General features: G+C 41.3%; 1 protein-coding gene across 5 annotated transcripts in view; it reads right to left on the minus strand.

The window, feature by feature from the left end:
* Positions 1-1060: 1060 nt before the first annotated feature.
* trim3b (tripartite motif containing 3b) overlaps positions 1061-24661 on the minus strand; it is a 29286-nt gene continuing 5685 nt past the window's right edge. For 2 of the 5 annotated variants that reach the window (XM_086226865.1, XM_086226862.1), the window contains 16 exons: positions 11088-11248; positions 7951-8080; positions 6810-6920; positions 6550-6701; positions 6092-6272; positions 5804-5905; positions 5500-5598; positions 5266-5418; positions 4594-4972; positions 4275-4378; positions 4008-4175; positions 3675-3843; positions 3161-3202; positions 2457-2527; positions 2203-2343; positions 1061-2086 (listed from right to left, as the gene is read on the minus strand). In XM_086226865.1, the coding sequence (XP_086082991.1) occupies positions 1934-2086; positions 2203-2343; positions 2457-2527; positions 3161-3202; positions 3675-3843; positions 4008-4175; positions 4275-4378; positions 4594-4972; positions 5266-5418; positions 5500-5598; positions 5804-5905; positions 6092-6272; positions 6550-6701; positions 6810-6920; positions 7951-8080; positions 11088-11233 (2301 nt within the window). In that variant the 5' untranslated portion in view covers positions 11234-11248 and the 3' untranslated portion in view covers positions 1061-1933. Of the gene's footprint in view, positions 2087-2202; positions 2344-2456; positions 2528-3160; positions 3203-3674; positions 3844-4007; positions 4176-4274; positions 4379-4593; positions 4973-5265; positions 5419-5499; positions 5599-5803; positions 5906-6091; positions 6273-6549; positions 6702-6809; positions 6921-7950; positions 8081-11087; positions 11249-15423; positions 15549-24661 lie in introns of those variants that run through there. The other 3 variants (XM_086226864.1, XM_086226866.1, XM_086226867.1) reach the window with 3 other exon arrangements.

Genomic DNA, 24661 nt, shown 5'->3' on the forward strand with positions numbered 1-24661 from the left:
GTGATTACATACATGTACATGTGGTTACTTCTTGTATGACTGGCCTTTTGTGGGATACTGTCGGCTACACAAGCTGGTTGGTTTCATTTAATGTGCTAACAAACATGAGAAGGTCAGACTGGCGTTAAAAAAAAAAATGAACAAAGGAGGCAGATGTAGAAAGAATACAATATTGAGGACAAACAGTTTATTCATAAAACAAAGGTGAAAAAACCATTGTGTTCACTGTGTGTTAGCTGGTGTGTTCCTCAAAAGAAAAACCTTCAAAACACAGAACTACCAATTAAATGAACACAAATACTGGATCATCCATGGTAAAGGTGCTTGTTGGCTACAACAGGAGTAAGATTGTAATATACAATACACAGTCTGATTATGTTAAATGATAACTATACACTGAGGCATATATATTACTCTTGCAAACTAAATAACTCTTAGAATATTTGTAATTTGTGCAATGTTCAACAACAACTTACAACAATACATTTTGGCAGAAGGAAAATTGGGGCGAAAGAGTTTTCAGTGCCACAAGCTACAAAGCCTATGTACAATGATGTTTGGCAAAGAGGAGACGGCTCAAAAGCACCAATTAGAAAAATAATTTGCAGAACAAATTATGTAGAAAAGAAAAAAATAAATTAAGTCCTTTTGAAAAAATTAAACAAAATACAGCTAATAAGGTGTATACAACTTTGTTACATTGATGTTTGTAAGTCATTTGTTAGACGACTACTTGGCATAACCTTCTACTGTATTTGAATATGCTCCAGTGTTGAAATCAGTTGAAGTGCTGGAATAAGTAGGCTTTATAGTGAAATAACATGGACACCGAATCCATATATACACTTAAATATGCATATGTACAACTAGACTAGGTTGTAGATGTGAATATACAAAAGTGCATGTACGAGTACAAGATGGTAGGGTAATAGAGGTGAACTAGAAAGACTTGATCCTGAAGTAGAGCTGTTTGATGTGTTCAAATGTCTTTTTTAAACGGGACTATTGTGCTTTATGATGCTCGTCTTTGGATTTCGAAACAAACAACAAAAAAAAGCCCCCCCCCCCCCCCCCCAAAAAAAAACCCCAACCTTGAGTCACCTCAGCTTATGACAAACAGGGGATGTGCAGGGGAATAAGGTGCTGAATGAGAATAAGAAACAATTTCTTTTCAACAACACATTCCTGTCTGGAAGTTTTCTGTTACATAATTTACTAGAAACCGTAAGGCAGTGACGACAGGGTCATTTTTGGAGCACACCGACATGCAAAGGGGAAAGGCCTGAGCGCTTGGCCTTCACTGGTAGACTTGTTTCCATCCAACTTCCTGTCATGCCTGTCTGCATTGCTCCAAAAAAGAGAATCACCAACTTGTGACTGGCAGCCAGTCTACTGTGAGGTCACACTTGGGAGAAATACAGCTGAAACCCATTCCAGAAGCTAATTTCCCCAAAGGGATATTTGGTTAAAAGTGTCAAAGTTCGGGTGGTGTGACCTGGACGAACCACAAAAGATTTATTCCTGAGTTGCTTGTTGTATTTTATGTTCCATTAAAGCAACGTGCCACCTTTTGAGAGGATGGCAGATCAGCGTATTTCCCCCAAATTTTCATTTAATCTTTATTTGACCAGAATTTTCCTTGAGGTTAGTGCGTCTCCACCTGCATTAGGTTGTTCAAATTTCAGAGAGACTAACCAATTTATGTCTATGAAACACATTTCTGAGGTGTTTTAAAAAAATGTTTTCATTCCTTCCGATGATTTTTTTTTATAGTCAAGTGAATATGATTATCATATACGAATAATATTTCTTCTGAAGTGTTTGAATTTATTGGAACCAAGTGTTTCAGCTCTATGTCCACAAGTAGTAGTCGTAGTAGTAGTATGTAACTTTTCTAAGCAGAAGTCATGTAGCGGTGGTTTCCTCCCTTAGTCTACTGCAGGTATCTGTAAACCTTGAAGCAGTGGTTGCCAGAGTCAGCCACAGCCACGTGTCCATCTGAGGTGAGGGCGAGACCCTGCGGCCCGTACAACGGGTCAGCCGAGGTGTTAATGTAGGACAGGAAGGAGCCTGTGCTGTCAAACACCTGGAACAAACAAAGAGACAAAGACAGTTGCTCAGTTTATGGAGCAGCTGTGATCATTGCTCCAAGGTTTAGTCTGAAAAGACATGACTTTGATAGGAAAGAAGACAAAACCTCACCTGTATTCTGCTGTTGCCCCAGTCAGCTACGATGATGTTTCCGTTGGCGTCCACGGCCACACCAGTAGGAGCATTGAACTGACCGTTGCCTTCACCGTGAGAGCCAAATTTGAACAAGAACTCTCCGTCTGCACTGTACACCTGCAACAAGCAAAAGCACGTTTGTCTAAATTGTGCTCAGTGATATCTGTCAAACGGAATCAGAAAGATTATGTCTGTAGCTGCTGCAGAGGTGACGAAGGGGCATGGCTTACCTTCACCGAGTGATTGTGAAAGTCAGTCACAATAATTTCATTCTTGTTGTTTACTGCAACAAAGTGCGGACCTGGATGAAGAGAGAGGCGATGTCATTGCTGCAGCTGGAACAGAAAGTGATTCCTGTACTTTGCTTGACTCCTCTATTCTCACTAGGCCATGGCAACACATATTTCAACTAGGTTTTTCTCAACACAGTTACAAAGTTTAATTTGCTGGTTAGCTGTTCTGATTTGCTTGAAGCAGTTTGGGTACAAAGTACCACATTCTTGTCATGCATTAAATGCTTAATCGATTTACACATTTGCTTTTCTGTCGTTCCAGAATGTGCAACACGGCATTAATCCTCATGAGACGTTCTTAAATCTGGTGCATATTGCTTGATTAATAAAAACTCATTGTGCGTGCTGAAGCTGTATCAGAGCAAACAGGAATCGGTGGTTAGTTTGGAGCGGTGACATTTCTTTCATATCCATCTTACACAAAAAACACAATGCACATGACAGAATGTTGCTAATTGTAATAGTAAGTGATTATTACAATGGCGTATGTCTGATCATCAGTGTACAGGCACAGCTGGATCTCACAACGTGTCAACAATCGGAGTTGTCGGGAGGTCAGACACATAATCAGGGAGTCGGGTTAGACAGAGGGCACCGCACTGTGGGATTAAGGTTGCAGCAAGGCCACACTTAGTACTTACTGAAAACTGAGCCAGATTTATTAAAGTTTGGGCCAAGTTTTTCTGAATTGGAAAACAGGAGGAAGAACAGAAACAAAGAAAAATCGGTAGTCAGAGATAAAGGAAGAGTAAAGAAGAAAATTAAGAAGGGTGGTCAGTTTGTGAGGGAAGCAGAGGGTCACTGCATCGCCGGGACTTTGCTCACAAATATACAGTATATGCAGGATGTAATAAATGAATGTTATTGAGCTGTACTCAGAAATACATTTAGGGTATATCAGCATCTGGAAGTGTGGGGAAAAAATAATTATGGTTGAGAATCAGTTTAAAAAAAAACACAAAATCGTCTGCATCAGAATTTCCCATTCCGAAAGTTGCACCGAGTGCCTGTTCGGTGTTAAACAAGAGTACATTTTACAAAAAATAAAAATAAAACAAACAAAACATACCCTTAATAGGTAATATATCAGGATGATAAATACATTAGACATCATTGTGAGAACTACACTGTTATACATCCAGGCCTCCTTTTCACCTGCAAACTGCCGGTCTGCCGTCCCTCTGCCTCCAAACTTAGTCACAAGCTTCCCATTCGACTGAAAGATGAAGACACAGCAGGCCTTGTTGTCCACAGTGATGATGTGTCCATTCTTATCTACAGCCACACCCTTAGGACCCATGAGTCTCCCTGCGCCGATCTTATTCTGTGCAGGTGAAAAGAAAAGGACAGACAAGGCAAAAAAATCTTCAAGCAGTATTTTGTTTTACATGTGAATGTAGAACAAGCAAAAGGGCAGAAAATGTGTTTTTTAAACAAATCCTTATTATTAAAAATGCTCTTTGCCAACACACAGTTTGCACAACTTACCTTAAATTTGCCATCGGACGAGAAGATGCTGACCCACCGATTGTCATAGTCGGCCACCACAATGTCACCGTTCATGTCCACAGTGACTCCTGTTGGTCTCTGCAGCTGCCCCGGCGAACGACCTCTGACCCCAAAGCGCATCTTAAACTGACCGTCATTGGAGAACACCTGTAATCAGTTCCACCATGGATGCAGCAAGAAAAAAAGAAGGAGTGAAGTTACTGTGATCATGGTGCTACCGTCTTATTTCCTTGGAGTCTGCCTCACCTGTATGCACTGGTTGTTGCTGTCAGCCACCACCACCCGGCCATTGCTAGACGCTGAGATTCCCTGCAGGTTGGTGAACTCCCCCTTCTCTCTCCCACGAGAACCTGACAAATAGTTATGCACTCAGTCAATGTGCACCACAGTGCGTAATCTTAAATATTCTCATCTCCTGGCGGGTGGAGCTTCAACATGTCACGTCCTCTATTAGTTTTGATGTTAGCTGTCATGTACAGTTGTGTTGTAAACTGTATGCAGAGGCGCTTTGGGGCTTTTCCTGTTTTGACAGATACATGACTTCTCTTCTCAGGATCCATCTTACCCACTCTGTAGATAAGTTCATCCTCAATGGGGTTCTCCTTCTTCTTGGTGGTGCTGTACATACTGGAAGGCCGTCGTACTGCTTTCTGACGTATGTGACCTCCTGTCCCACTGGGAGACTTCACCCTCCTCTTCACGTCATCTGGAGATTGTGGCACATCTGACGGTTTGACCACCCGCAAGCGGAACGGGCTGCCACGTATCGGCTGGCTGTACAGCATCAGAGCAAAGGAATACTCTCCCTCGGAGCGTACCGTGTAGCCCACCTCGTACGTTCCATTCTTATTGTCCGTTATGTCCGGCTCTACAGCCCGGCTTCCATCAGCAGATGTTATCTCTGCTTTTAAAACAGCATTTCCTGTTCGCACCAACTCACCATCCTGCAGAGAAAAGTAAGGGATCCAATTCCGGATTAGTTTTACAAGGCAATAGGTGGTTAATGAGTGGTTAAATGGAACTAAAGTGTTCTTTCTCTTTTGCCTCAAACAACATCCCAATAAAATAATATACAGTAAACCACTTACATAAGCGGCATGGCAGACTTACTTCTGACTCGCCACAAGCTTTGTTTTACAATAATACTAATGTGTGTCCAGCGTTTCCTCCTGCAACCCTTTAAAGAATTCAAGCAACATTCTGAGAGCAACATGGAAGAAGCTAAGTAAGACAGTACTTTGTCTTTTGTTGTCACAGTAATGGTGTGGTGCTGCCCAGTTGTTGCGTGGCGAAGACCCTCTCCTGTGGCGACAGATGTGTGTGCCACCGCTGCTGTGGTGAGGAGAACGCCCAGGTTCTGGATGGATCTTCGCAGACCTTCAGTCTCTACCTGGAGGAGGGACAGAAGATCGCCGCTACTGGAAAATGTCAAAAATTGATGGTTTCAATCAGAATTGACAGCGGTGGATACCTGACAGTCCAGGTGAGCGTTCTGATGTGGTCTCTCTGGGAAGTCGTGTCTCGCCAGTGCTGTTACCCGTTCGCTCATTTGCTTCTGAACTAGTAGCACCTATAGATGCCAAGGTTGTGTTAATATTCTTCTTTTCAAAACAAAAATGTGGGATATTTTGCAAGCTCTCATCCTGAATTTCCTTTGACTGCTTCTCTGTATGTGTTGTTTAGAATGTGTTCGTACAATCTGCACACACACACACACACACACACACACACACACACACACACACACACACACACACACACACACACGCACGCACTTCAGTAGCACTCCCGTGACTCAGAGCCTGTTCCGTAAAGCTGCAACTGCTCTGGATATGATCTTTCCCCTGGAGGAGAGACGAAAGCTGAGCCTGCAGGACCTGCACCCGGGGGGTGGGGGGTGGGGGGTGGGGTGGAAGGAGCAACAGGACAAAAGAGTAAAAGATGAGTAGAAAACAGATGAAACTTTTTTTTTTTAATGAAGAGTGACGTCCTGACCATGACAGAGTTATGATCCAAATACCCCAAAAGATGCAGCTGTACATGTTTGCACTAAAGACACAAACCTTCTGCTTGGCGCTGCAGATGTTCTCCAGGTCTGTGATGAGGGCTGTCTTACGCTGATGCAGAGCCCGTTCAAGTTCTTCAAAGGTACTGGTAATCTCTGCTACCGCTTCGCTCTTCCTTTCATTCAGCTGGCGCGAGATCTCACTCACCAGCTCGATGGCTGCTGTCAACTGGGGGAGCCTGTAATGTAACATAAAAATACAATTTCCCACCAAAAAGTTATCATATACATGAATTAGTTATAACTAAACCAGATATTAAAATTAATATAATGCTGTTAAAAACACATTCTTTTTTTGACGTTGTATGTTTGCAGCCATAGCCAGCACCATGTTTTGATCCACTGGGCACAGCACAGATTGTCTATGTCAACACAGAGATGGCAGATGCCAAATCTGGGCCAAATTGAAGCTTCTGAGCACCTGATGTGAAGGAAATATTCCGAAAGCTTCATCACCTGCTGTGAATGGCATCCAGCTGTGTCTTTAACACAGCTTTGTGTTGTTCCACAACATCCCGCAGAGGTACAGTCATGTGCTCCCGGTGCTCACCCTCGGTACAGTCCAAACACATGGCTGTCTCACATGACTCGCAGTAGAACTCCATCACCTGCAGAGGGAGACAAATGAAATACTTTTGCTGGGGTTGCAGATATGTCAGATTCCTAGCTACTCATTATTGATAAGATTTGTAGAAGCGAGGCACCACACTTTATACCTTTCCCTCATGGTTGGGGCAGCAGAGTGGTTTCCCTGCTGCTGCAGCACTGACTGACTCCAGGACGCTGCAGGCCTCTGGTCGTGAGCACTCTGGGTCTCGCTGAAGGACCTAGCCCAAAATATTTCATCACATAAGATGATCATCAGTTTGTTTGTGTTTCATGCCCTGTTTGACTAGTGGTGGAGTATTCTCTGTTTTTAAGAGAAGGGTGGGGCCCCTTGCAGGGTTCACACCAGGACATTGTGGCGAGAGATTGTATGTTGTGGGGTGTAACCACAAGACCACAGGATATGTGTAGATCCTTTACTCTGTCACTCTTGTCGGTTAGCTTAATTTAGTCTTATCTAAGGGCACAAACACACAGTTGTATATTTCCTTATAAGCAACCTCACCTCAGTATTTTAGCTCACTTGATGTTTGCCTTAATTTTCAGCTATACATGCCAAATGTCATGCAGATAGAGCCAGTATTGCAGTTACATTCTACTGCAATACCAAAGAGCACCACAGGGTGGTTTCTATCCTGGATTGAGGTGTCCTCAATAATGAGATGGTACAGTGAACTGTAGCAGTGGGGAGCCTCTTTTCAGTTGTCTGTCAGCTCTCTAAACTGGCTTGTCCCAGAGTTGCCAAATGCCTCCTCCAGCTGTACACCAGCTCAAAATATAAAACTGCAGGGAAGTTTGAAGTGACAAGAATAACTTCAGTCTGCAAGCATTCAGACCAGGGTTGGTCAAACTTCTTCACTTGGTGGGCCAAAACCTAAACTAAATGTTGGCCACAGGCCAAAAACAAACACATATCAAGTTAGAATATTGTGCGCCACTGTCTCTGGCACGTCTTCATTTTTGTCTTTCTTCAATTGTGCTAAGAATTTGTGCGAGATGTAAGCACAAAATGGGATCTTACAGCTTCAAAGAGCATTCTAACTCACAAAAAAGAAACTATAGCAGTTACTTATTGTATAATCTTTATAGATATTATTATAATGATCATTTATCTATTAGTATTTGGTATATTTGTATTAATAGCCTTTGTTGTGTTACATCATAATTGGTTATCATCTGTGTTTATGTCCTCTCATCTGGAATATGTTTGATCCTTCTGTTTTTGAATCACTCCAGTCCGAGAGTACATACCTCCATGAGGTTGGTGATGAAAAAGTTGTTCTGGAGAGCACAAACTCCTTTCTCAGGAAGGATAGATGTCTGCCGACACACTGGACACGAGAGCGTCAGGGACTCTGGGGGGATGTAGTTCTGGAGACAGCTAGAGGAACGGAGTGAGATAAAACATGAATGAACAAAATAAACCTAAGTGGGAGAGAGTAGAAGAAAAGGGAAGACCCTGGAGAGGATGGTCCCCATCACCATAATTGAGAGACAGTGGCTAAATAGTGTTGGTGTCACAAGGAATTGTGTAAAAGTGGATGCGAGTCAATAAAGAGACCCACAGCCTCAGGAGGAGACTCCTTCTCTGTCTGAGTCATTCCTTGAGTGTGTGTGTGTGTGTGTGTGTGTGTGTGTGTGCGATATGTACAACAATGACTGCATTTAGGCACCAGCCTCCCCTGAGACCCTTAATGGATAAGCAGTATAGAAAATGAATGGATGGATAGACCCTACATTTTGTGTGCATGTAGAGGTTCTGGACTCCAGCTCAGCCTCACCCCAGCCTGCAGCAGTCACACATCTATCCCACCAACCCTTGAAGGCTGACACTAGACACCTTTGAGCAAAACCAAAGCCACAGTCAGCAGAATTCTACTGCAATGTGCACATTTCTTCACTCCTGGCCTGCAGCCTGGCCGCCTTCCACCACGCGATCATCTATGAAACATATGACTGTTTTTTCCCTCGTGTCTGTGATCACTAAATTAGTGGTTAATGCTGCAAGAAACGAGAGGTCAGTGTGGCGGTTTAGCCTCACACAAGGATGTCTGCGAGCTAGAGTACTCGGTCTGCATGCTAACACAGTCCTGTTTAATTTATGACGCCACAAAGGCCCGGCCTCTTCTTCTGCTGCTGCTGCTGCTGCTGCTGCTGCTGCTAAACTGCAGCTCTGAGCTTTGAGAACAACAAAGAGCTTAACGTGAGTCTCCATCTATTTGCTCTTTCAACACTACAATAAACTTACGGCGCCTGAATAAATAACAGTTTCTCTGTCGACCAGACAGGTATAGCCAGTTAATGATGGAGTAATAATGGAGATTTGCCAATACTTCAAAGACTGAATTATAAAATAGCAGAAAGTTGTAAAAAAAAAACAACAAAAAAAACAACAACATTGTAAAAGGGAATTTTGGTAAAATGTTCGTTTTTTTTTCTTCTTCTTTTCAGAATAGCATTCCCATTAACTTTCATGTATGGTGGTGAGGCAATGACAGCCTCATTTATCTTTTTATTCTGTGTTATAATGTCAGTGATATCCATGAGACATCTCGAGCTGTTTTATCCCCTCCGGTGTGTTTTGGCCTTAACTGATCAACTGTCAAAAAATGTCTCATTTTGTAGAAGCATTTTCGACTGATGAAATCAAGCTTAAGGACAAACGTTTCATGTGACGATTTCATTATAAAAGTCTTTTCTTGTTTTGCTAGTCGAATACTTTTAAATGATAAGCTGCAACAGTAGGAAATGAACAGGAAGTTAATACAGAGTTTTAGCTTTCGAAAATGAATCAATTCTGAGGTTTGAATTTAAAATCTGTCCGTGTATAAAACATCTCCATGTGTCCCTAAAACATCTCAGACATCAGAATAATCTCAAAAATCGATGACTATTGAAGGCACCACGGATTGAAACGAAATCTGGATATAGTAAGTGAAGCAGGACTGTTCTGGACTCCTCAAACCAGCCACCCGTCACCCGTTTCAGCTCCTGGAGTCGTCCGTTTAACGGCGATTTGCAAACGACACATTAATTCTCTGGAAGCGATTGCTGCTTTTAAATTTGGATTTTTTTGGAGAACAGCCACCCTCCCAGTATAGAACCACACCGACCAGCCCCACTCAAGAAGCTCCAGAGGGTCTCAACCACTGTCAGCCATCAATGACTTTGAAGAGATTATCTGACTTTGGAAATTTCAAGTTACATCAATACAAACTAACAATCCTGCAAAAAGCCAGATGTTCTCACAGTGATTCATAACATAGACTAGAGAAGAGTTGTGTCACTTTTGATGCAGTAATTACGACTAACAGTAAATTAATGATCAAAAATGCATTTCTAATCAAATGACTCACTTATTAGATTCATCCCTGCGAGGTTTAACTGAAGTGACTAAAAATAAATTCCTTTGTTGGAGAAAGATGTCATTTACATAATCGAAAAATAAAATCCACGCCAAATTCCAGCTCAGTTAGGAAATTGTTCAAGAAGTTTCTGTGCTTCAAGGCAAACCATCACAAGAGGAGAAAAAGTGGGGCAAAATTAAACAGATACAACACCCTACTAAACTGAGAAGGCCCAGCGGGAGTTCCCTAATTTCTCAGCACTAAGACCCCTAAAACTACATCAACCCATCCAGTACTGCAACATCTGTCTGGCATCATCATGTACAGCTCCAGACAAAAATCTGTTCACCTCAGCAGGACTCCAGATCACATGCCAGCCAGTTAAACCAGGGATTAAACTTGCCCTCCGGTGGGCAAATGCCCCTCATGCTGCTTGGGAAAAAGGATTCTCTGGCTATTTGAAAAACCACACCATAAATATTTGTTTGATCATAGGTTTAGAAGTAAATGAGTTGGAAACATAATCCTGGATTGTACCTAACAACATAGTCCTCTCACAATCTTCCACCCTGACCTACAAACTTCCCAAAAGCCTCCTGAACTTGGCTCAGCACGAAAAGGCCTCGGTAAGTCCTGCCTGAGGGGGTGTCATCTTTCTGAGATTGAGGCATTGTAATTGTGTCTCCAAACAACAATGAGCTCTTTCTCAGAGGGGCACCGATTGTCCCTGATGCTGAGGAATGCACATTTCCCAGCAGACTCGATTAGAAGATGTCTTCTGAAATAAGGATATGCGATCAACAAAGTTCCTTCATTAAGTGACGTGAAGAAAAAATAATAATTCTCAATGGAAGGTTATGAGGATAAACTATGGTGTCACCTTCTTTGCAACTCATCATTGCCAGAAAAAGCTACTTGTAGCAGATGCTGTCAGCAGGGGTGAGCAGAGCAGATACGTAGTGTCAGGTTTGGCTTGAGGGAAGAGCAGGTAATTAGGAGACTGGCCAGTGTTTTGAAAGGGACAGCACCTGTGTTAGTTACCTTTCACAGAAGGTGTGCAGACAGGGCAGAACCTTGGGGTTGCGGTAGTGATCCAGGCAGATGCTGCAGACCAGAAACTGCTTGTCTATCTGACGCACCACAGGGCTGGTGCTCCCAGGCTCCCGCTTTGCCATGGCAGAGGACATTCAAAGCCAGTTAACCTGCAGAGAGAGAGCACATTAATACATTCATACATGTCTTTTTTTTTTTTGTAAAGTCTCCCACCTACAGCCAATTTTTCATTTCTATCGACAAAACCGCTAATGCTACGCAAACTTCCCACAGGAGGTACCAGGAACTGACAAAGCTCTTTAATTCCTTGATCAGTACAAAAAAAAAGTCTGTATTGTTATGGCATTATTTCTAGGTTAATACCTGACGAATGCTAGCTGAAAGAGAACCGTGTGAAATCGGAGGCATGCACCAGTCGTGCAGCTGATGCAGGCAAACCAGTATGTCGGTGCTCTTAATTAACATCTTAGTTGACACCAAAGCTACTTTGTTCGGTTAAAGACGAACCTTTCATAATAAATCTTGAATAATGTAGTTAAACAAGTTGAGCACACCAGTTCTTAAAAAGACACACTAAAAAAAAATGTAGCTACTGTACTGATGTGAGAGTGATTCATGATTATCAGACATCTGCCTGTTTTAGGGTTGCAGTGAGGTACCTCATACAGTGGTCAAGCATTTCCTCATCTCAGGTGTTAAAAAAATGCAGCCACACAGAACATCTCATCTGCGCGTCCTCTGTCCACCTTAACCTCTGCTGTCCAATGGGAGACTTTTACAAATTCTTCATGAAAAAAAAGAATTAATATGTTTCACGTTTTAATCATAATGAAAAAAAAGGCTTTATATTATAATCATCGTTGCGTAAGACAAGTATTGTATTGTAACAGGTTTGCGCGTTCATATATTTGAGTTCTTGGTAAATTTCACATTGCGTAATAACCCTTTAACCTATTTTTGAATAAAATTTGATCTTGATCGTTTGCAATTTTAAATACATTCAAAATGGTTCACATCTACTACCTAAAATACACAAATACTTAGAATTCTGTGAAATTTTGGAACTAAACCCTGCTAAGTGACGGTAGAAACAATGCCTTGCATAATTTCATCTATTATAGAAATACAGTTACGAGGTACAGGAATATTCTGCCTAGCAACATGAGTCGTTGCTGTTTGCAGCGTGCCCCACTTTCACATTCATCAGTGCGAGTCCCAACATGTATGGTGCAATAATTACAGTGATATGCTGAGGATGCTATTGAACCTCATCGCCGTGATCTTAGGGTGTATCAGAAATATGAAGATAAAATGTAAAAGAAAAAAAAAAGGTGGAATGACATCACATACACATGCACTGTGTAACAATTAAGGAATTAAAGTTTTGTGAAGATGAGAGATAATTATGAACTGAAGCTGTTTCACCTGATGTGACCTAAGTCTGTTAATGCTGCATGGATGTCATTTTTTATCTCTGTGTTGCTAACGTGTAGTCCAGCCTCTTTTTCACAGTAGGTCAACACATGTATTATTCATGTTTCAGACACAGACATGTACTCATACGCTCATACAAATGCGGGGATGAGTGACGAGCAGCGTGAGTTTATCTGGCCTTGAGATACAGTTATAAACATGACACAGTCGGTGACAGGGACACAAACACACCGATAATCATCATCCCCACCAGACTCGCCCCTGTCTGCACATCTGTCACTGCTGGATCTAATGCAACGCTCAATCCCCTGTATCCCAGCTGCTCATGCTCTATTGTTGGTTGCTGCCCACTGTGCGCGCAGACTCACACACACACACACACACACACACACACACACACACACACACACACACACACAATGTGTCATGCAGTATCTATCCAGTCCTGCAAAGAGGATCCAAACAGCACTTTTTTTTCCAACAGTGAGGGTAAAGGTGACTTCAGAGGCTGTCAAACATAAGAACAACATGTCACACTCTTGTCGGGGATAAGTGGGGTGGCTGAGGGAAATTATTAGTGATAAGTAGCTTATGTTTTGGCTAAATCTAAATATGCATTGTTCGCTGTAATCTTGGCCACTTCAAAAGTATCCACTTCTCTCTATTGGAATTTGATGAAAAGTAGTTAGAAAAGGAACCGGCCACAGGAGGTTGAGTTCAGCACCGGGTTACATGGTGATCACAACTTTGTTTTTGCACTGGCACCCATGAAACAATGCTAATATGCTAATTATGTCAAGTTTTGTGCAAAGAAATGTTCACGTCATTGCAGTTCACTGACAACAGCTTCTCGAAATGAAATTCATTGTTAGAAAATAATGTGTCAGTCAAATAATGTCTGGATATTTTGAGGCACAAAAACAAACTTTTTGGTTTAAGTTGAGTTTGTAAATCACAGTTCTGTAAACTGGACTCAAACATCCATCTCCTGCTGCAAGGTCTGGTGTTTGCTGGTGCTAATAACCAATGTAAGCTGCCCCCGGATATGAACTACCTCATCAACCAAGATATCTCTGCGTCCACCATGAAAAGAAATTGCTCATCTTAAAGAGGCTGAAGAGGGAAGTTTGGCACAGACTTCAGCTCATCATCCTCATACAGATGCACCATCAAGAGCATCTTGACAGCAGAGGTCACCCCTGCCACACAAGACAATTAAAATCTGATCACCCAGCATATAGTCACCCTTAGCCAGACGTTACTCCAGATCCCAGCACACGAACCTATCCCCCTGCTGCTGTCTGGCAGATGTTACCAGAGCAGGTGAGCTCACACCTCTGGATCCAAGGACCATCGAGCTAAACCGAGCTATGACTCCATTGGCATGGCTTTGGTCATTGCGTGCATGCCATCATTTATTTTTGCACTATTTCTATTACTAACATCTTACCTCTCTCCATCTTATGCCACCCTGTTTTTGAAACAGTTTGTAGTGTTCTTATCTACAGTAGTTTTCCTTTGTACTCTTTATCTTCTTATTGTGTGCATTCATTTTTTGCCTGATTCCGTCTAATCCTAATTAAAAATGTTACTCTGCAGATTACATGTGTTATCCTGCACAAATGACACATAAAGCTGAACTTGAACTCACTCACTCTCTGCACCAGCACGCCCTGATACTAATATCATCATTCTGTTATGATGTCTGTCTAAATTTAGACACATGTATTAGTGGTTAGATGGGACCGCAATGACTGTGCAACTAAAATAAGACGGGGGGGGGGGGGTGTAGGAGAGTGAAGTGGCTTGTTTGTTTATTTTTAAGAGAAAAACGCATTTGGAGGACAAAAAGCAGAATCTAAAGCTTGATGAATCCAAACTTTCAGATGAAAAAAATAAGTGGCAAAAATTGTAAAACAATCTGGTGTGAGTCAGAGAGACAGCAACTCATTTAATCTTCATTAAAAGACAGTAGCCGATGCCTGTTGCATTTTTTTTTTGTTGTTTTCTCAGTTGCATGCTCCAACAACAGACACATCATGTCACAGGTGCTCTAGTGAACATTCATAGTTGAACAGATTATGTTTGCTAATGCTTCCAACTTCATTCATGGTCATTTAAACCCCTAACTAGGCCAGCAGCCTTCATTTTGACCAGCGTACTGACAAACTTGGCTACAAGTTAAAAATGCAAGAGAAATTGCGCAGATTCTGGAGTTGGTCTTTGTAGGTAGTGGCATCAAAACGAAAACAAAACAGGAAAGCTTGAAAACGTGATGCATAAGAGGAGGCATCCCAAATAGAGCGGGCAACTCATCAACAGGAAATGAGCAATAACTCTTCATAGGTAAAGTTGCGTGTAACCAAACTATTTTTAACATTCGAGACTGAAGTATAATTCATTGTGTGTGCGTTTTTAAGTCTCCAGCATGTCTGTGTGTGACAACAAGTTAATACCCGGGGAGTTAACACACAAAGCCTTTATTCACTGCCGGCTTTTGCCAACACAAAAGTAACAGTTTCCTTTGTCTCGGTCAGTGCTGTTGTGGTACAGTTCAGTGGAATCATCACAGCTCATATGCGTGTTGTGGAAATGGAGTGGAAAGGAAAGTAAAGGGACCATACTGAAGACAAGCGAGGGAATCAAACATCTTCCTCTACGTAGATCAGCGGGAGGGCAGGAAAAAAGAAAACTTCATAGAGGAGAGAATGAGAACAAGTAAAAGTCTCAGCCTTTCTCACACTCTGCTCACTGTCACGCGTCTGCCCAGCACCAATGAAAAAGTGTTGACAGCTTGAACAAACTCACACACTCTCCTCTGGTGACTGCTGAGCTGACACCAGAATCACATGCACACTTTGCATGTACACAGGGATGACAGAAAGCCTACCTACTGTCAGTAGTGCAGAGAAGATCAGTCTAGAAGACTCCATGGCAGCTCTGTGTTAAATCAGTGTAACACTGAAGAATCAGCACACATTCACGCCCACTCCCCCCTCCCCACTTGTCTCTCCCCTGCACACTCTTCCTTTTCCCTTTTCCTAGTCTTGCCTTTCCTCTTCTCCACACAACGCTCACACACATAATCGTTCAGAAACGTTGGATGACAACAGAGGGTGGGACTGTAGATTCAAAGTCCCTCCTACTGTCAGAGCTGTTTACAAGCATGAGTTGACCGGGTACCCTCCTACTGCTGCACTCTGATTGGCTGGGGGAGCAGAGGCTAGAAGGGAGGAGGGATTGCATCATGGACCAACAATTTGTGTTAGGCAAAGGGAGTGAGAGGTAGAGATTGAAACCGACATGAAGAAAAGTCAGTTGTTTTATTATTAATTTGTAGGAAATACTTTAAAGTGAGTTTGGTTTTAGAAAGTAAGTTTGATCCTCGAATGCAGCGTCAGAAACCAGCGGCGGGATGATCATCAACAGTTGGATCTGTCAGGCTCCAGTAATAGTTCTGAAGAAGCACTCATCTTTAAGCCAGTCAAGTACACACAGCCAAACAAAATACAGTTATATAAATCATGAGGTCACTTTTTGAAAAGGGAAATTTGACCACATGCCTCTCCTCTCAAATTACATACATGCTAGGATTAAGAAAGACACATTTAATTCTGAAAAGGGGATTATCATTCGGAGTCAAATGCCTTGTCACCCAGCTGTGTCCTTAGGAAGTGGTCAGATTTAAATCTAGAGCAAGAGGTGACAATTCTCAGACAAAAACATCAATCTACAATTAATCTGTGCGGATTGAGTCCAGCCGCAGCTCCTCCCTGCGCTTCCAGCTCCTCCACGCCCACGCACACCTTTCCAAAATCTCATCATCCCACAGAGCAGACGGCTGTGGTGGGTGTAACAGGAAATACGAGATTAGAGGATGAACATACCACTCAGAGAATAACATCTACTATTGTCTCCTCCACCCAGACATTGATGTTCATTTTATTAATATTGCTGCGGCAGCATTTTAATCACTTCTACAAAATTTTCAGGAGCTACTGAGCTCATGAGAATTATCTTTCAAGATCAGATTTTCTCCTTACAAATTAAACTCCCATCGCCGCTGGATAGAACAAGACTAAATCACCATTAGGAGTTAATGTTCCATACACCTTGCAAAGCTTTTTTGAAAAAGACTGCTGTCATCAATGCGTCCAGCACTTTACTGCTTTTTTTTTTTTTGGTTTTGCTTTATTGCTGTGCTTTCTGCTGAAATGACAATTTTACCAGAATTTATACTCCAGCCCAAGAGGAAGGTGACCATCAGAACCTGCCGCTACGAGTCTCTCACAAACTAAGGAGTAGACCTGGCATAGAAAGACTTCAAAAACCAAGTACTAAAAAAACAATAACAGGGCAGGCTGCTTTACACATTTTCAATAAAAAGATGTCTATGTTGAATAAAATGTTTATTGATGGAAATTTCGTTACAAAACAAAAAATATACAGTGTTTAACTAGAGAGCACAAACTGCATCCCCACTGAGGATGAGCTAAGATTTAGGATATGAACACAATATCATAAAAATCTGAAGTACTTGTGATAGTATAAGTAGTACCATAAAGGAATGTGATCAAATATTGCCTTTCTGTTCACAAATATACTGCCAATAGCTACAGAATATCCTGCCAAAAATCTGCAGGATTTTTAAGACTTAATCCAAATCCCCTCCAAAAAGTTAATCACTTGCTCCTTGTAATATTTTCTGTCTTCTCACCAAAACTCATTAAAATCTGCTCTTGTTTTTTGAGTGTTATTCTGTACACAACAAATAGAAACACAGAAGTAAAAACTCAGACTAAACACAGTTAATGTGAACATTTAATCGTAAAGTCCATGCAACATTTAGAGCGTATGAACCTACTGTATATCAGAGGCTTGAGTAAAAATTTAACAACCAAAACCATTCTGGAAAATTAATATTCATGACAGTCCTGACTGTGATGTTCTCCAGGAAATACGACAAGAGAATCCACATCTGCTTGCGGCTTATTGCAAATGATATTTTCAAAGAATCGTAGAGGTTTTTCTGTGGGTCGTTGGGGACACTCATCGTGACAAATAATGTGACGAGGAGGTTTCCGAGTGAAGGAGGTGAAGGGTATTGCTGCTGCTGCTTGTGCTCAGATTTTCCCACCTGAGGCCTTTTAAATAATGTTGTGCTTATGTGTTTTCCCCACAGGAAGACTTATCATCCTGGCTCTGCCTGCTGTGCCCCGAAACCTCCTGACGGGTGAATTTAAAAGATACATTTCTGTGAAAAAGATGGGGAAAGGACGATTCCCTCTGAATAAGAGTCATATAGCCTCAAACTCAGCCTTGTTACATCACACACACACACACACACATCACACTGAAGATTTAAACCCCACATTCACTGTCACAAGGATATGCAAAATGCAACACACACACACACACACACACACACAAAAACTATTGATGGTGTGTACGGCTGGACGATAACCCTCATTAGTATGCTCAGCTAGCTTCCATCCTCCTGCATCGTCCAGTCTTAAGCCTCCACATACATACATAACTTCTATATATAGATCTATCACTTCTCATCCCCTTTGCACCACTGGCAAGCACATCTCTGGAGCTTCACACACACACAGACACACACACACACACACACACACACACACACAGAGAAAAGATCCTCAGATGACCAGCATCATGTAATGACTCAGAAACACAGCAGAAGAATCCGCATGCTGAACATTTGAGCCTGTCACATGTCCTGTGACTCTCCAATGCAATGAGATTTATTTGTGCTCGCTATGTCTCATTCATGGATGTCTGACAACCGTAACCACCACATAACTCAAGTGGGTACAAGTCAAGTCAGACATGCAGTGCACATAAAACCAAAGAAACTTCTGTTGTTTTTGGACTATCAAAACTCCATTATCACAAGGGTACTAACATCTGACTCACAGTCTTGCAGAAGATGGAAGAAAGTTTTCCTTTTTGCTCAAGTTTGAAATTTCTTTAATGATGAAACTGAGTGTGCTCTTGTGTACCCTGTAAACTAGAAGAGAACTGAAGTCATTCTGAGATCAATAATGTGCTTTGAATTTGCACAAGTCAGTTATGTATTAAAGATATTATGTGTAAGAATTGGCCAACTGTCAATTCAATTCATACTGCACACATTTTGTATCCACTACTAGATCCAAAGAATGTAACTTTACAATCATCATTCATTCAGAACGAGCTAGCAACCAAATAATATCGGCTCCCGCAAGAATAGATGAAATTAGTCCAAACTGCAGAAACCGAGAGCCAGTCGAGATAATGTTTCTAATAATCTTACGAACATCGTGATTCGTGTTGAAGTTTCTAGTAAGGCTGCAGCAGCCAGAAAACTGCCACAGCAGTACACGGACACCATTTGAAATTCCAGAGCAGTTTGTGTTGTCTTTAGTTTCATTTCTTCATTCATCCTCTCAAGCTTCTTATAATGGTGTTATAAGAAGAGAATTGGCGTAAGCTGGTTAGCATGCTAAGGTAGTAGGTAAATGTCTCTTTTCATCCTCTTGTTCATAATAAATATTTAAAAGGTTTAAGTCGGTTGAAAGGAAACCAAATACACTTTCTTTCAAATGTTGCGAGTCACAACTCACCCAGCTTTCTTTACACCCCAGCCGGCCTCAGGGCGAGCAGGTGTGTGAGCGTATTGTGCGCTGAGTTATGCACTTCACCACAAAAATGCTTTGAGGATAAAAAAAGACGCACACTCACATTACTTAATGCATTCATATTAGTTAAGAAAAATAATCTGCGTTTTGACATTTAAGGTAAAAGGGCTTGACGGTAAAAGACAAGTTGATTTCATCACCTAACAATGTCTCGCCTCATCATCTCTTTGGGAAATGTGTCATTTAATCAATAAATAAGAGAAAGTATTGACTCTTTGTGTGGTTAAACTTTAACTTTTGCCAGCACTGACCAGTATTAGCTTCCAATGGCATGCATTGTTATATGACTCCCACAAAGTATCACAGTTGAGTGTACAGGTTTAAAGCGATACTTCACTCAAATTTTTTCTAACTTTCAAGCACTCATAAATAGATCTCCTGAGATCACACACATGCTTTTTCACCACTGCGTCACTTCTTTGTGATTCCAGAATGCAGAAAGAGCCAGCCACGTATATTTAGCGTTAAAAACCCCAGCGACACTGTGCAAAAAAAACTCGCTTTACAAACTTTCAAAAGCAAAGTGTAGGTGATCATATTACGTTAAGTCAAATTTTTTAGTAGAATGAGAATGCAAACAACTAAATCCAGGACTAATACTTTAAGGCTTCACATATCTAAAATAAACCAGGAGCAACTCTCCTCCTTCTGTTGCTGCCACAGTCGTCGGACCTTTCATTTTTATCTTTCCTCATATCAAATCTGCTGCAGCCAGAACTTCATCAAGAGATTCTTGACATGAATAACATCAAACCGCTGCTCAACTCCACTGAGCCTGGTGAAAGACACTTGTGAGCAGCCCAGGGAGGGAGGTATAGGCTTGTATCTCTCACATGATCCAGAGCCGTTGTGTGCACACTCACACTGTCAAAACCGCGTCTTGGTATCAGTCCGAATCAAAGAAAAGAACGTCTCTCTTTGTTCTGCAAAGAGAACTCTCATTTGAATCATTAGCACTCATTATTCTCAGCTGATTTTACGCTGAACACCCTGTAAAACAACTGTGAGAAATTTATTATAATCCACATTTGAAAGTAAATATGGAAATAATGAAGTTATTCAGAGAGAATATTGCATAATGCACAGATTATTCATCCTTTTTAAAAAAATTCTAAACAACCCTCTCGCAGCAGAGAGATTTTTTTTTTCAGTGAAAGAAGAGCATGTGCCACAGGGAAGAGGAGCTGATCCTGAAATAATTTGTTTCTTTAAATAACTGAGGGAATAGATGCCCTGAGCTAAACAGCTGATTCAATGTCACATGGCGAAATGGAACAAGACCACAATAGTGTTTTCAGGTGAGTGTTTCAGACTTTCCATGTCCTTACGAGTGTTTGCCCATGTTGAAATGTGTAGACATCATCAGCTTTGCGTCTACATGTTTTTTTAAGAGCCAAATATCTGGAAAATGTAAGAGGAATGTTACTTATCCGTGGGAATTTTGCACGGAAACACAGAACAGGATAGAGGATGTCAGACATCAACTATTATGTAACATGACATTGAGGTTGTTGGTTTTTTTTAAGGCGCTATCCAGTTGCCACACTGTGTTAAAGCTCATAATTTCAACTTAAATGTTCACTTAGAGTCTCAGCGGGATGGAAATTCATTTACTTAGGGAATTAGAAAATCTATGATTTATGCATCATGCATGGTCAGTGGATTTATGATTCATAGATATGATATTCATATCGAAATTAGCATTGTTGCTGACTCTGGCACATTTTTATCTCGTATTTTTTATGTACTCATGTGCATGAATGTGTGGTGTTACAATAATTTAAAAAAATGCATTTATCATTCTGTCAGCTTTTGCCAATAAACTATGTGGCCTAATTATGTTCTAAAATATTTAGAGAGGATAACATTTACTGAATTTCTAAAAAGTCTCTACACAAACTGAGTATTCCTCTGAAAAAAGAATTAATTTTGCAGCTCTGAGATTCCTCTGCAGATGCGAATAAGATAAAATTATCATAAATGATGTGGTTATCTGCAATTGCAATAACTACAGCATTAGTGATGCCATATTCAACGTTGCTTGTTTTGCTGCCTGCTATGATGGTAGCACAGAAAAGCAGAGAAGTCACAACACAACACAACACATTTATCATTTCTAATCCTCTGGTGGCGAAGATGACATGTTGGATGACAAATGTTGCGCCTTCTCTTCTCTGTCCACACACAGCAGGTTTGACTGACACACACGCAGCTAATATTATCACCTTGCCTGATCCGAGCCAACCTGGGCAGGAGTGTGTCACAGGAACTGCCTGTATCAACATATTAACACACAGCCCATCATCCAGCAAGCGAGCACGCATGGATGCTCAGACAGAGAAACACAGGTGCACACAACTCTAACAACATAACTGCACAGGAGCCCCAATGGACAAAAATAACACTGAAATAACAAATCAGGATTTCCCCAAACACAGAACGCCTCAAATATCCCATCTTTTGAGCGTGACTTTTAACCTACAGGCATCTATAAAGTAGAAACAGAATGTATTTTGGAATTTTTCTTTACACATGCCTGATAATAATGTGACTTTAATTTGATCCAAAAATGTAAGAGCAGCACCACATGAACCCACAAGAATTGTTGATGTCTAAAATCGGGGTTAACATGCTGCATTTAAGTTGTTCGACTAAGCACACGCTACTTCATTATGTGTGAGTATAAACACCATAATGAGATGGGCAATGGAGAGGTGCATTATGTGGATGTTAGTGATTATCCCACAGTCAGCCTGTAGCCTTGATGCCTTGTGCTATGCATAAACTGGTATTATAAAACAAGAACTTCATCAAATAGTGATCATTTTCATGGAGTTTCTAAAGAAGTTTGTATGATATAGCTAGAGGAGAGGATGCATGCTGGCATGTGTGTAAATATATATATATATATATATGTATGAAATGTGTTTAATCAGTACACCTAACTTGACTTGACTTTGGAACTTATTGATTTATAATCTACAAAATCATCAGAACACAAATCTTTTCATAACTGCAGAGGTCAAAATAGAAAAGAACCAGTTGCCTCACTGACAGACTACGCAGATCGAGGACTTGGTGTATCAGCTTCGGATGATATTTGCTGCCTTGTTGACAACTATTGTCATAAAACATATATTATTATTTCAAATATCAGTTCTGACGCTGGCCCAGTGTTTCAGTCTGTGCATTGTTAAGGCAAATGACCAAAACTTTCGCAAACTTTCAAGATGTTTGTCAGCAAATAGTTTCCCTATCGTGGAACAATAAGGTATCACCTTTTTTCAATAAAGTATCATTCTTGTCAGCTTCCACGTTTTTCACTACTCTTTTGTTTGAAAAAAACAGTTGTTGTTGTGTCACATCCTGTCTGTTTTAACTATCTCTCTCTCTCCACCCTGCTGCAGCAGCACCTGCAATGTGCTTGCTATGCACTTTTCATCCACTTATTTATCATTTTCAATAAACTTTCTTGGTGTGTCCATTTTTATGTTTGCCTTTCGAGCCAGTTGAAGCAGATGTCCTATAAAATGCTCAAGAAGATGTGGCACAATATAACACGCTATCACTGAGCCTCCCAGCGGGACGCATCTAAATATATCCAACATGACATCACTGCATCGCTCAGCTCAGTCGCTTGGCTTTTAACATATTTATTTAGTAACTACACTTAGAAGATGACATAGGAAACAACTGCCAAAGCACACACACACGCTCACACGTATCAATTTGTTACACACATCTGCATCTAACCACAATATAGAAACAAAAATACAACTGTTATGATAGTATAGTGATAACATTCAGTATTGCTGTTAAGCTTTTCCTACACAATCTATTAAAGTTTTCATCCTTAACATTAACGTCCCCTTTTTTGGTCCATGAGAAGCACTAAGATGGGACGTGACGTCTGACTCATCAACGTTCATCAGACGGTTGTAAGATCCCACATCACCGCCACCCTACATCCTGTCTTGCACTCAAGAAACAACAGAAATTCATCAGTTTTAGTGCTAATTAGCAAATGTTGACATACCAACATGCTAAACTGGTGTGATGAAGGTGACAGTTAAACATTTACACTGTGGTCATTGCAAGAATGAAAGGACGCTGATGAGCATTTTTCCTCGAAGCAGCCCCGCGAGGCTGCTGACGTGCCTGTGTATGGAGCGTTCTATTTCCGTTGGATGATGCAATAAAAGAGATTCTCATTATATGAGATTTGGCCTTGAGTCTCCATTCAGAGGATAAACTCAAACTCTCCATACAGCCCTGATCTGAGGATGGCACCGTGTTCCAGGCGGCTGTACACACGTTCCCACACCAAACAAACCCGTGTGTCTCCGGTTCTAGGCGGCCCAGCCGGAGATGTTCAGATCTCCAGGTTCGTCCCAGCAGCCACCCTGCAACCACAACCATCTAGTGGCTCTCTCTGTGACATAATGAAGGACATAATGACCTTCTTATTTGCCAACTTTGCTAGTCGAACATTGGGCAAGACCCACCTGCCTCCACTAGCTCCTGGTACTGGGCCAGATTACCCTCATGAGCTTCCTCCACTCTGTCCTCCCAGGGTACAGTAAATTCAAACATGATCCCAGCCGTTGTTGAAGTTACCTTAGACCACTTCTGTTAAGACTCGGCTCGATATACATGAAAACAGTTTGATTTGAAATGCTGCTCTCAGGACCGTCACAAAACACCCAGCAGAACAATCCTGTTGTTCGGACCAATCATTGTACTTCTATGTTTGTTGTGTACAAATGAAGTTTCTAATCAGATTCAGAATCAAAACAGCCAGTCACCAAAGCCAGTGAAGCAAAATGACTGTGTGAACATAGAGGTAGTGCAATAGCGACATTGTTTGGTAACAACAGCCTGGGCCTGGCCTTGCCAGCATAGACAGCAAAGTTTAACGTCAATAGTAAAATACATCTTTAAAAGCTTTTATTTACAGCGTAGTATGATAGCAAATAAACAGACCTACATTTCCACATGTGGCTATCTCTACTTTTAGTGTGTCTTGTATCATTGTGTCATTGTTTTTGTCTTCAATGGTTTGTTTTGTTATTTGTGGTGTTTCTATACTTCAGTTGGCATCTATTGCATGTCTCCCCATCCTGGGAGAGACACCCCTTCTGTTCCCCCTTGAAAGGGATTGTTTTGGGGGATGTTTCTCCTCACCTGGATCGAGGGTCTAAGGACAGGGGATGTCCTGCCCCGCCAAGGAAATTCTGAGTCGTGATTTCTGGTGTTTGTGAGTAGAAACTGATTTATTGACGTGTGAATCGAGTGTAAATCACAGAAAGCATTACAAGATACAGAAAAAGCTCCCTTACAAAATCAACACTCAAAGAAACCAGGAAGGTGTTTGTGACAATTGTGACACATCCCAGTGGTCACAGTACCGTTTAGTTAAACATTGAT

This window comes from Aulostomus chinensis, chromosome 15, assembly GCF_037954235.1.
Source record: "Aulostomus chinensis isolate RoL2024-O1b breed Wild chromosome 15, RoL_Achi_v1.0, whole genome shotgun sequence".
NCBI classification, from domain to species: domain Eukaryota; kingdom Metazoa; phylum Chordata; class Actinopteri; order Syngnathiformes; family Aulostomidae; genus Aulostomus; species Aulostomus chinensis.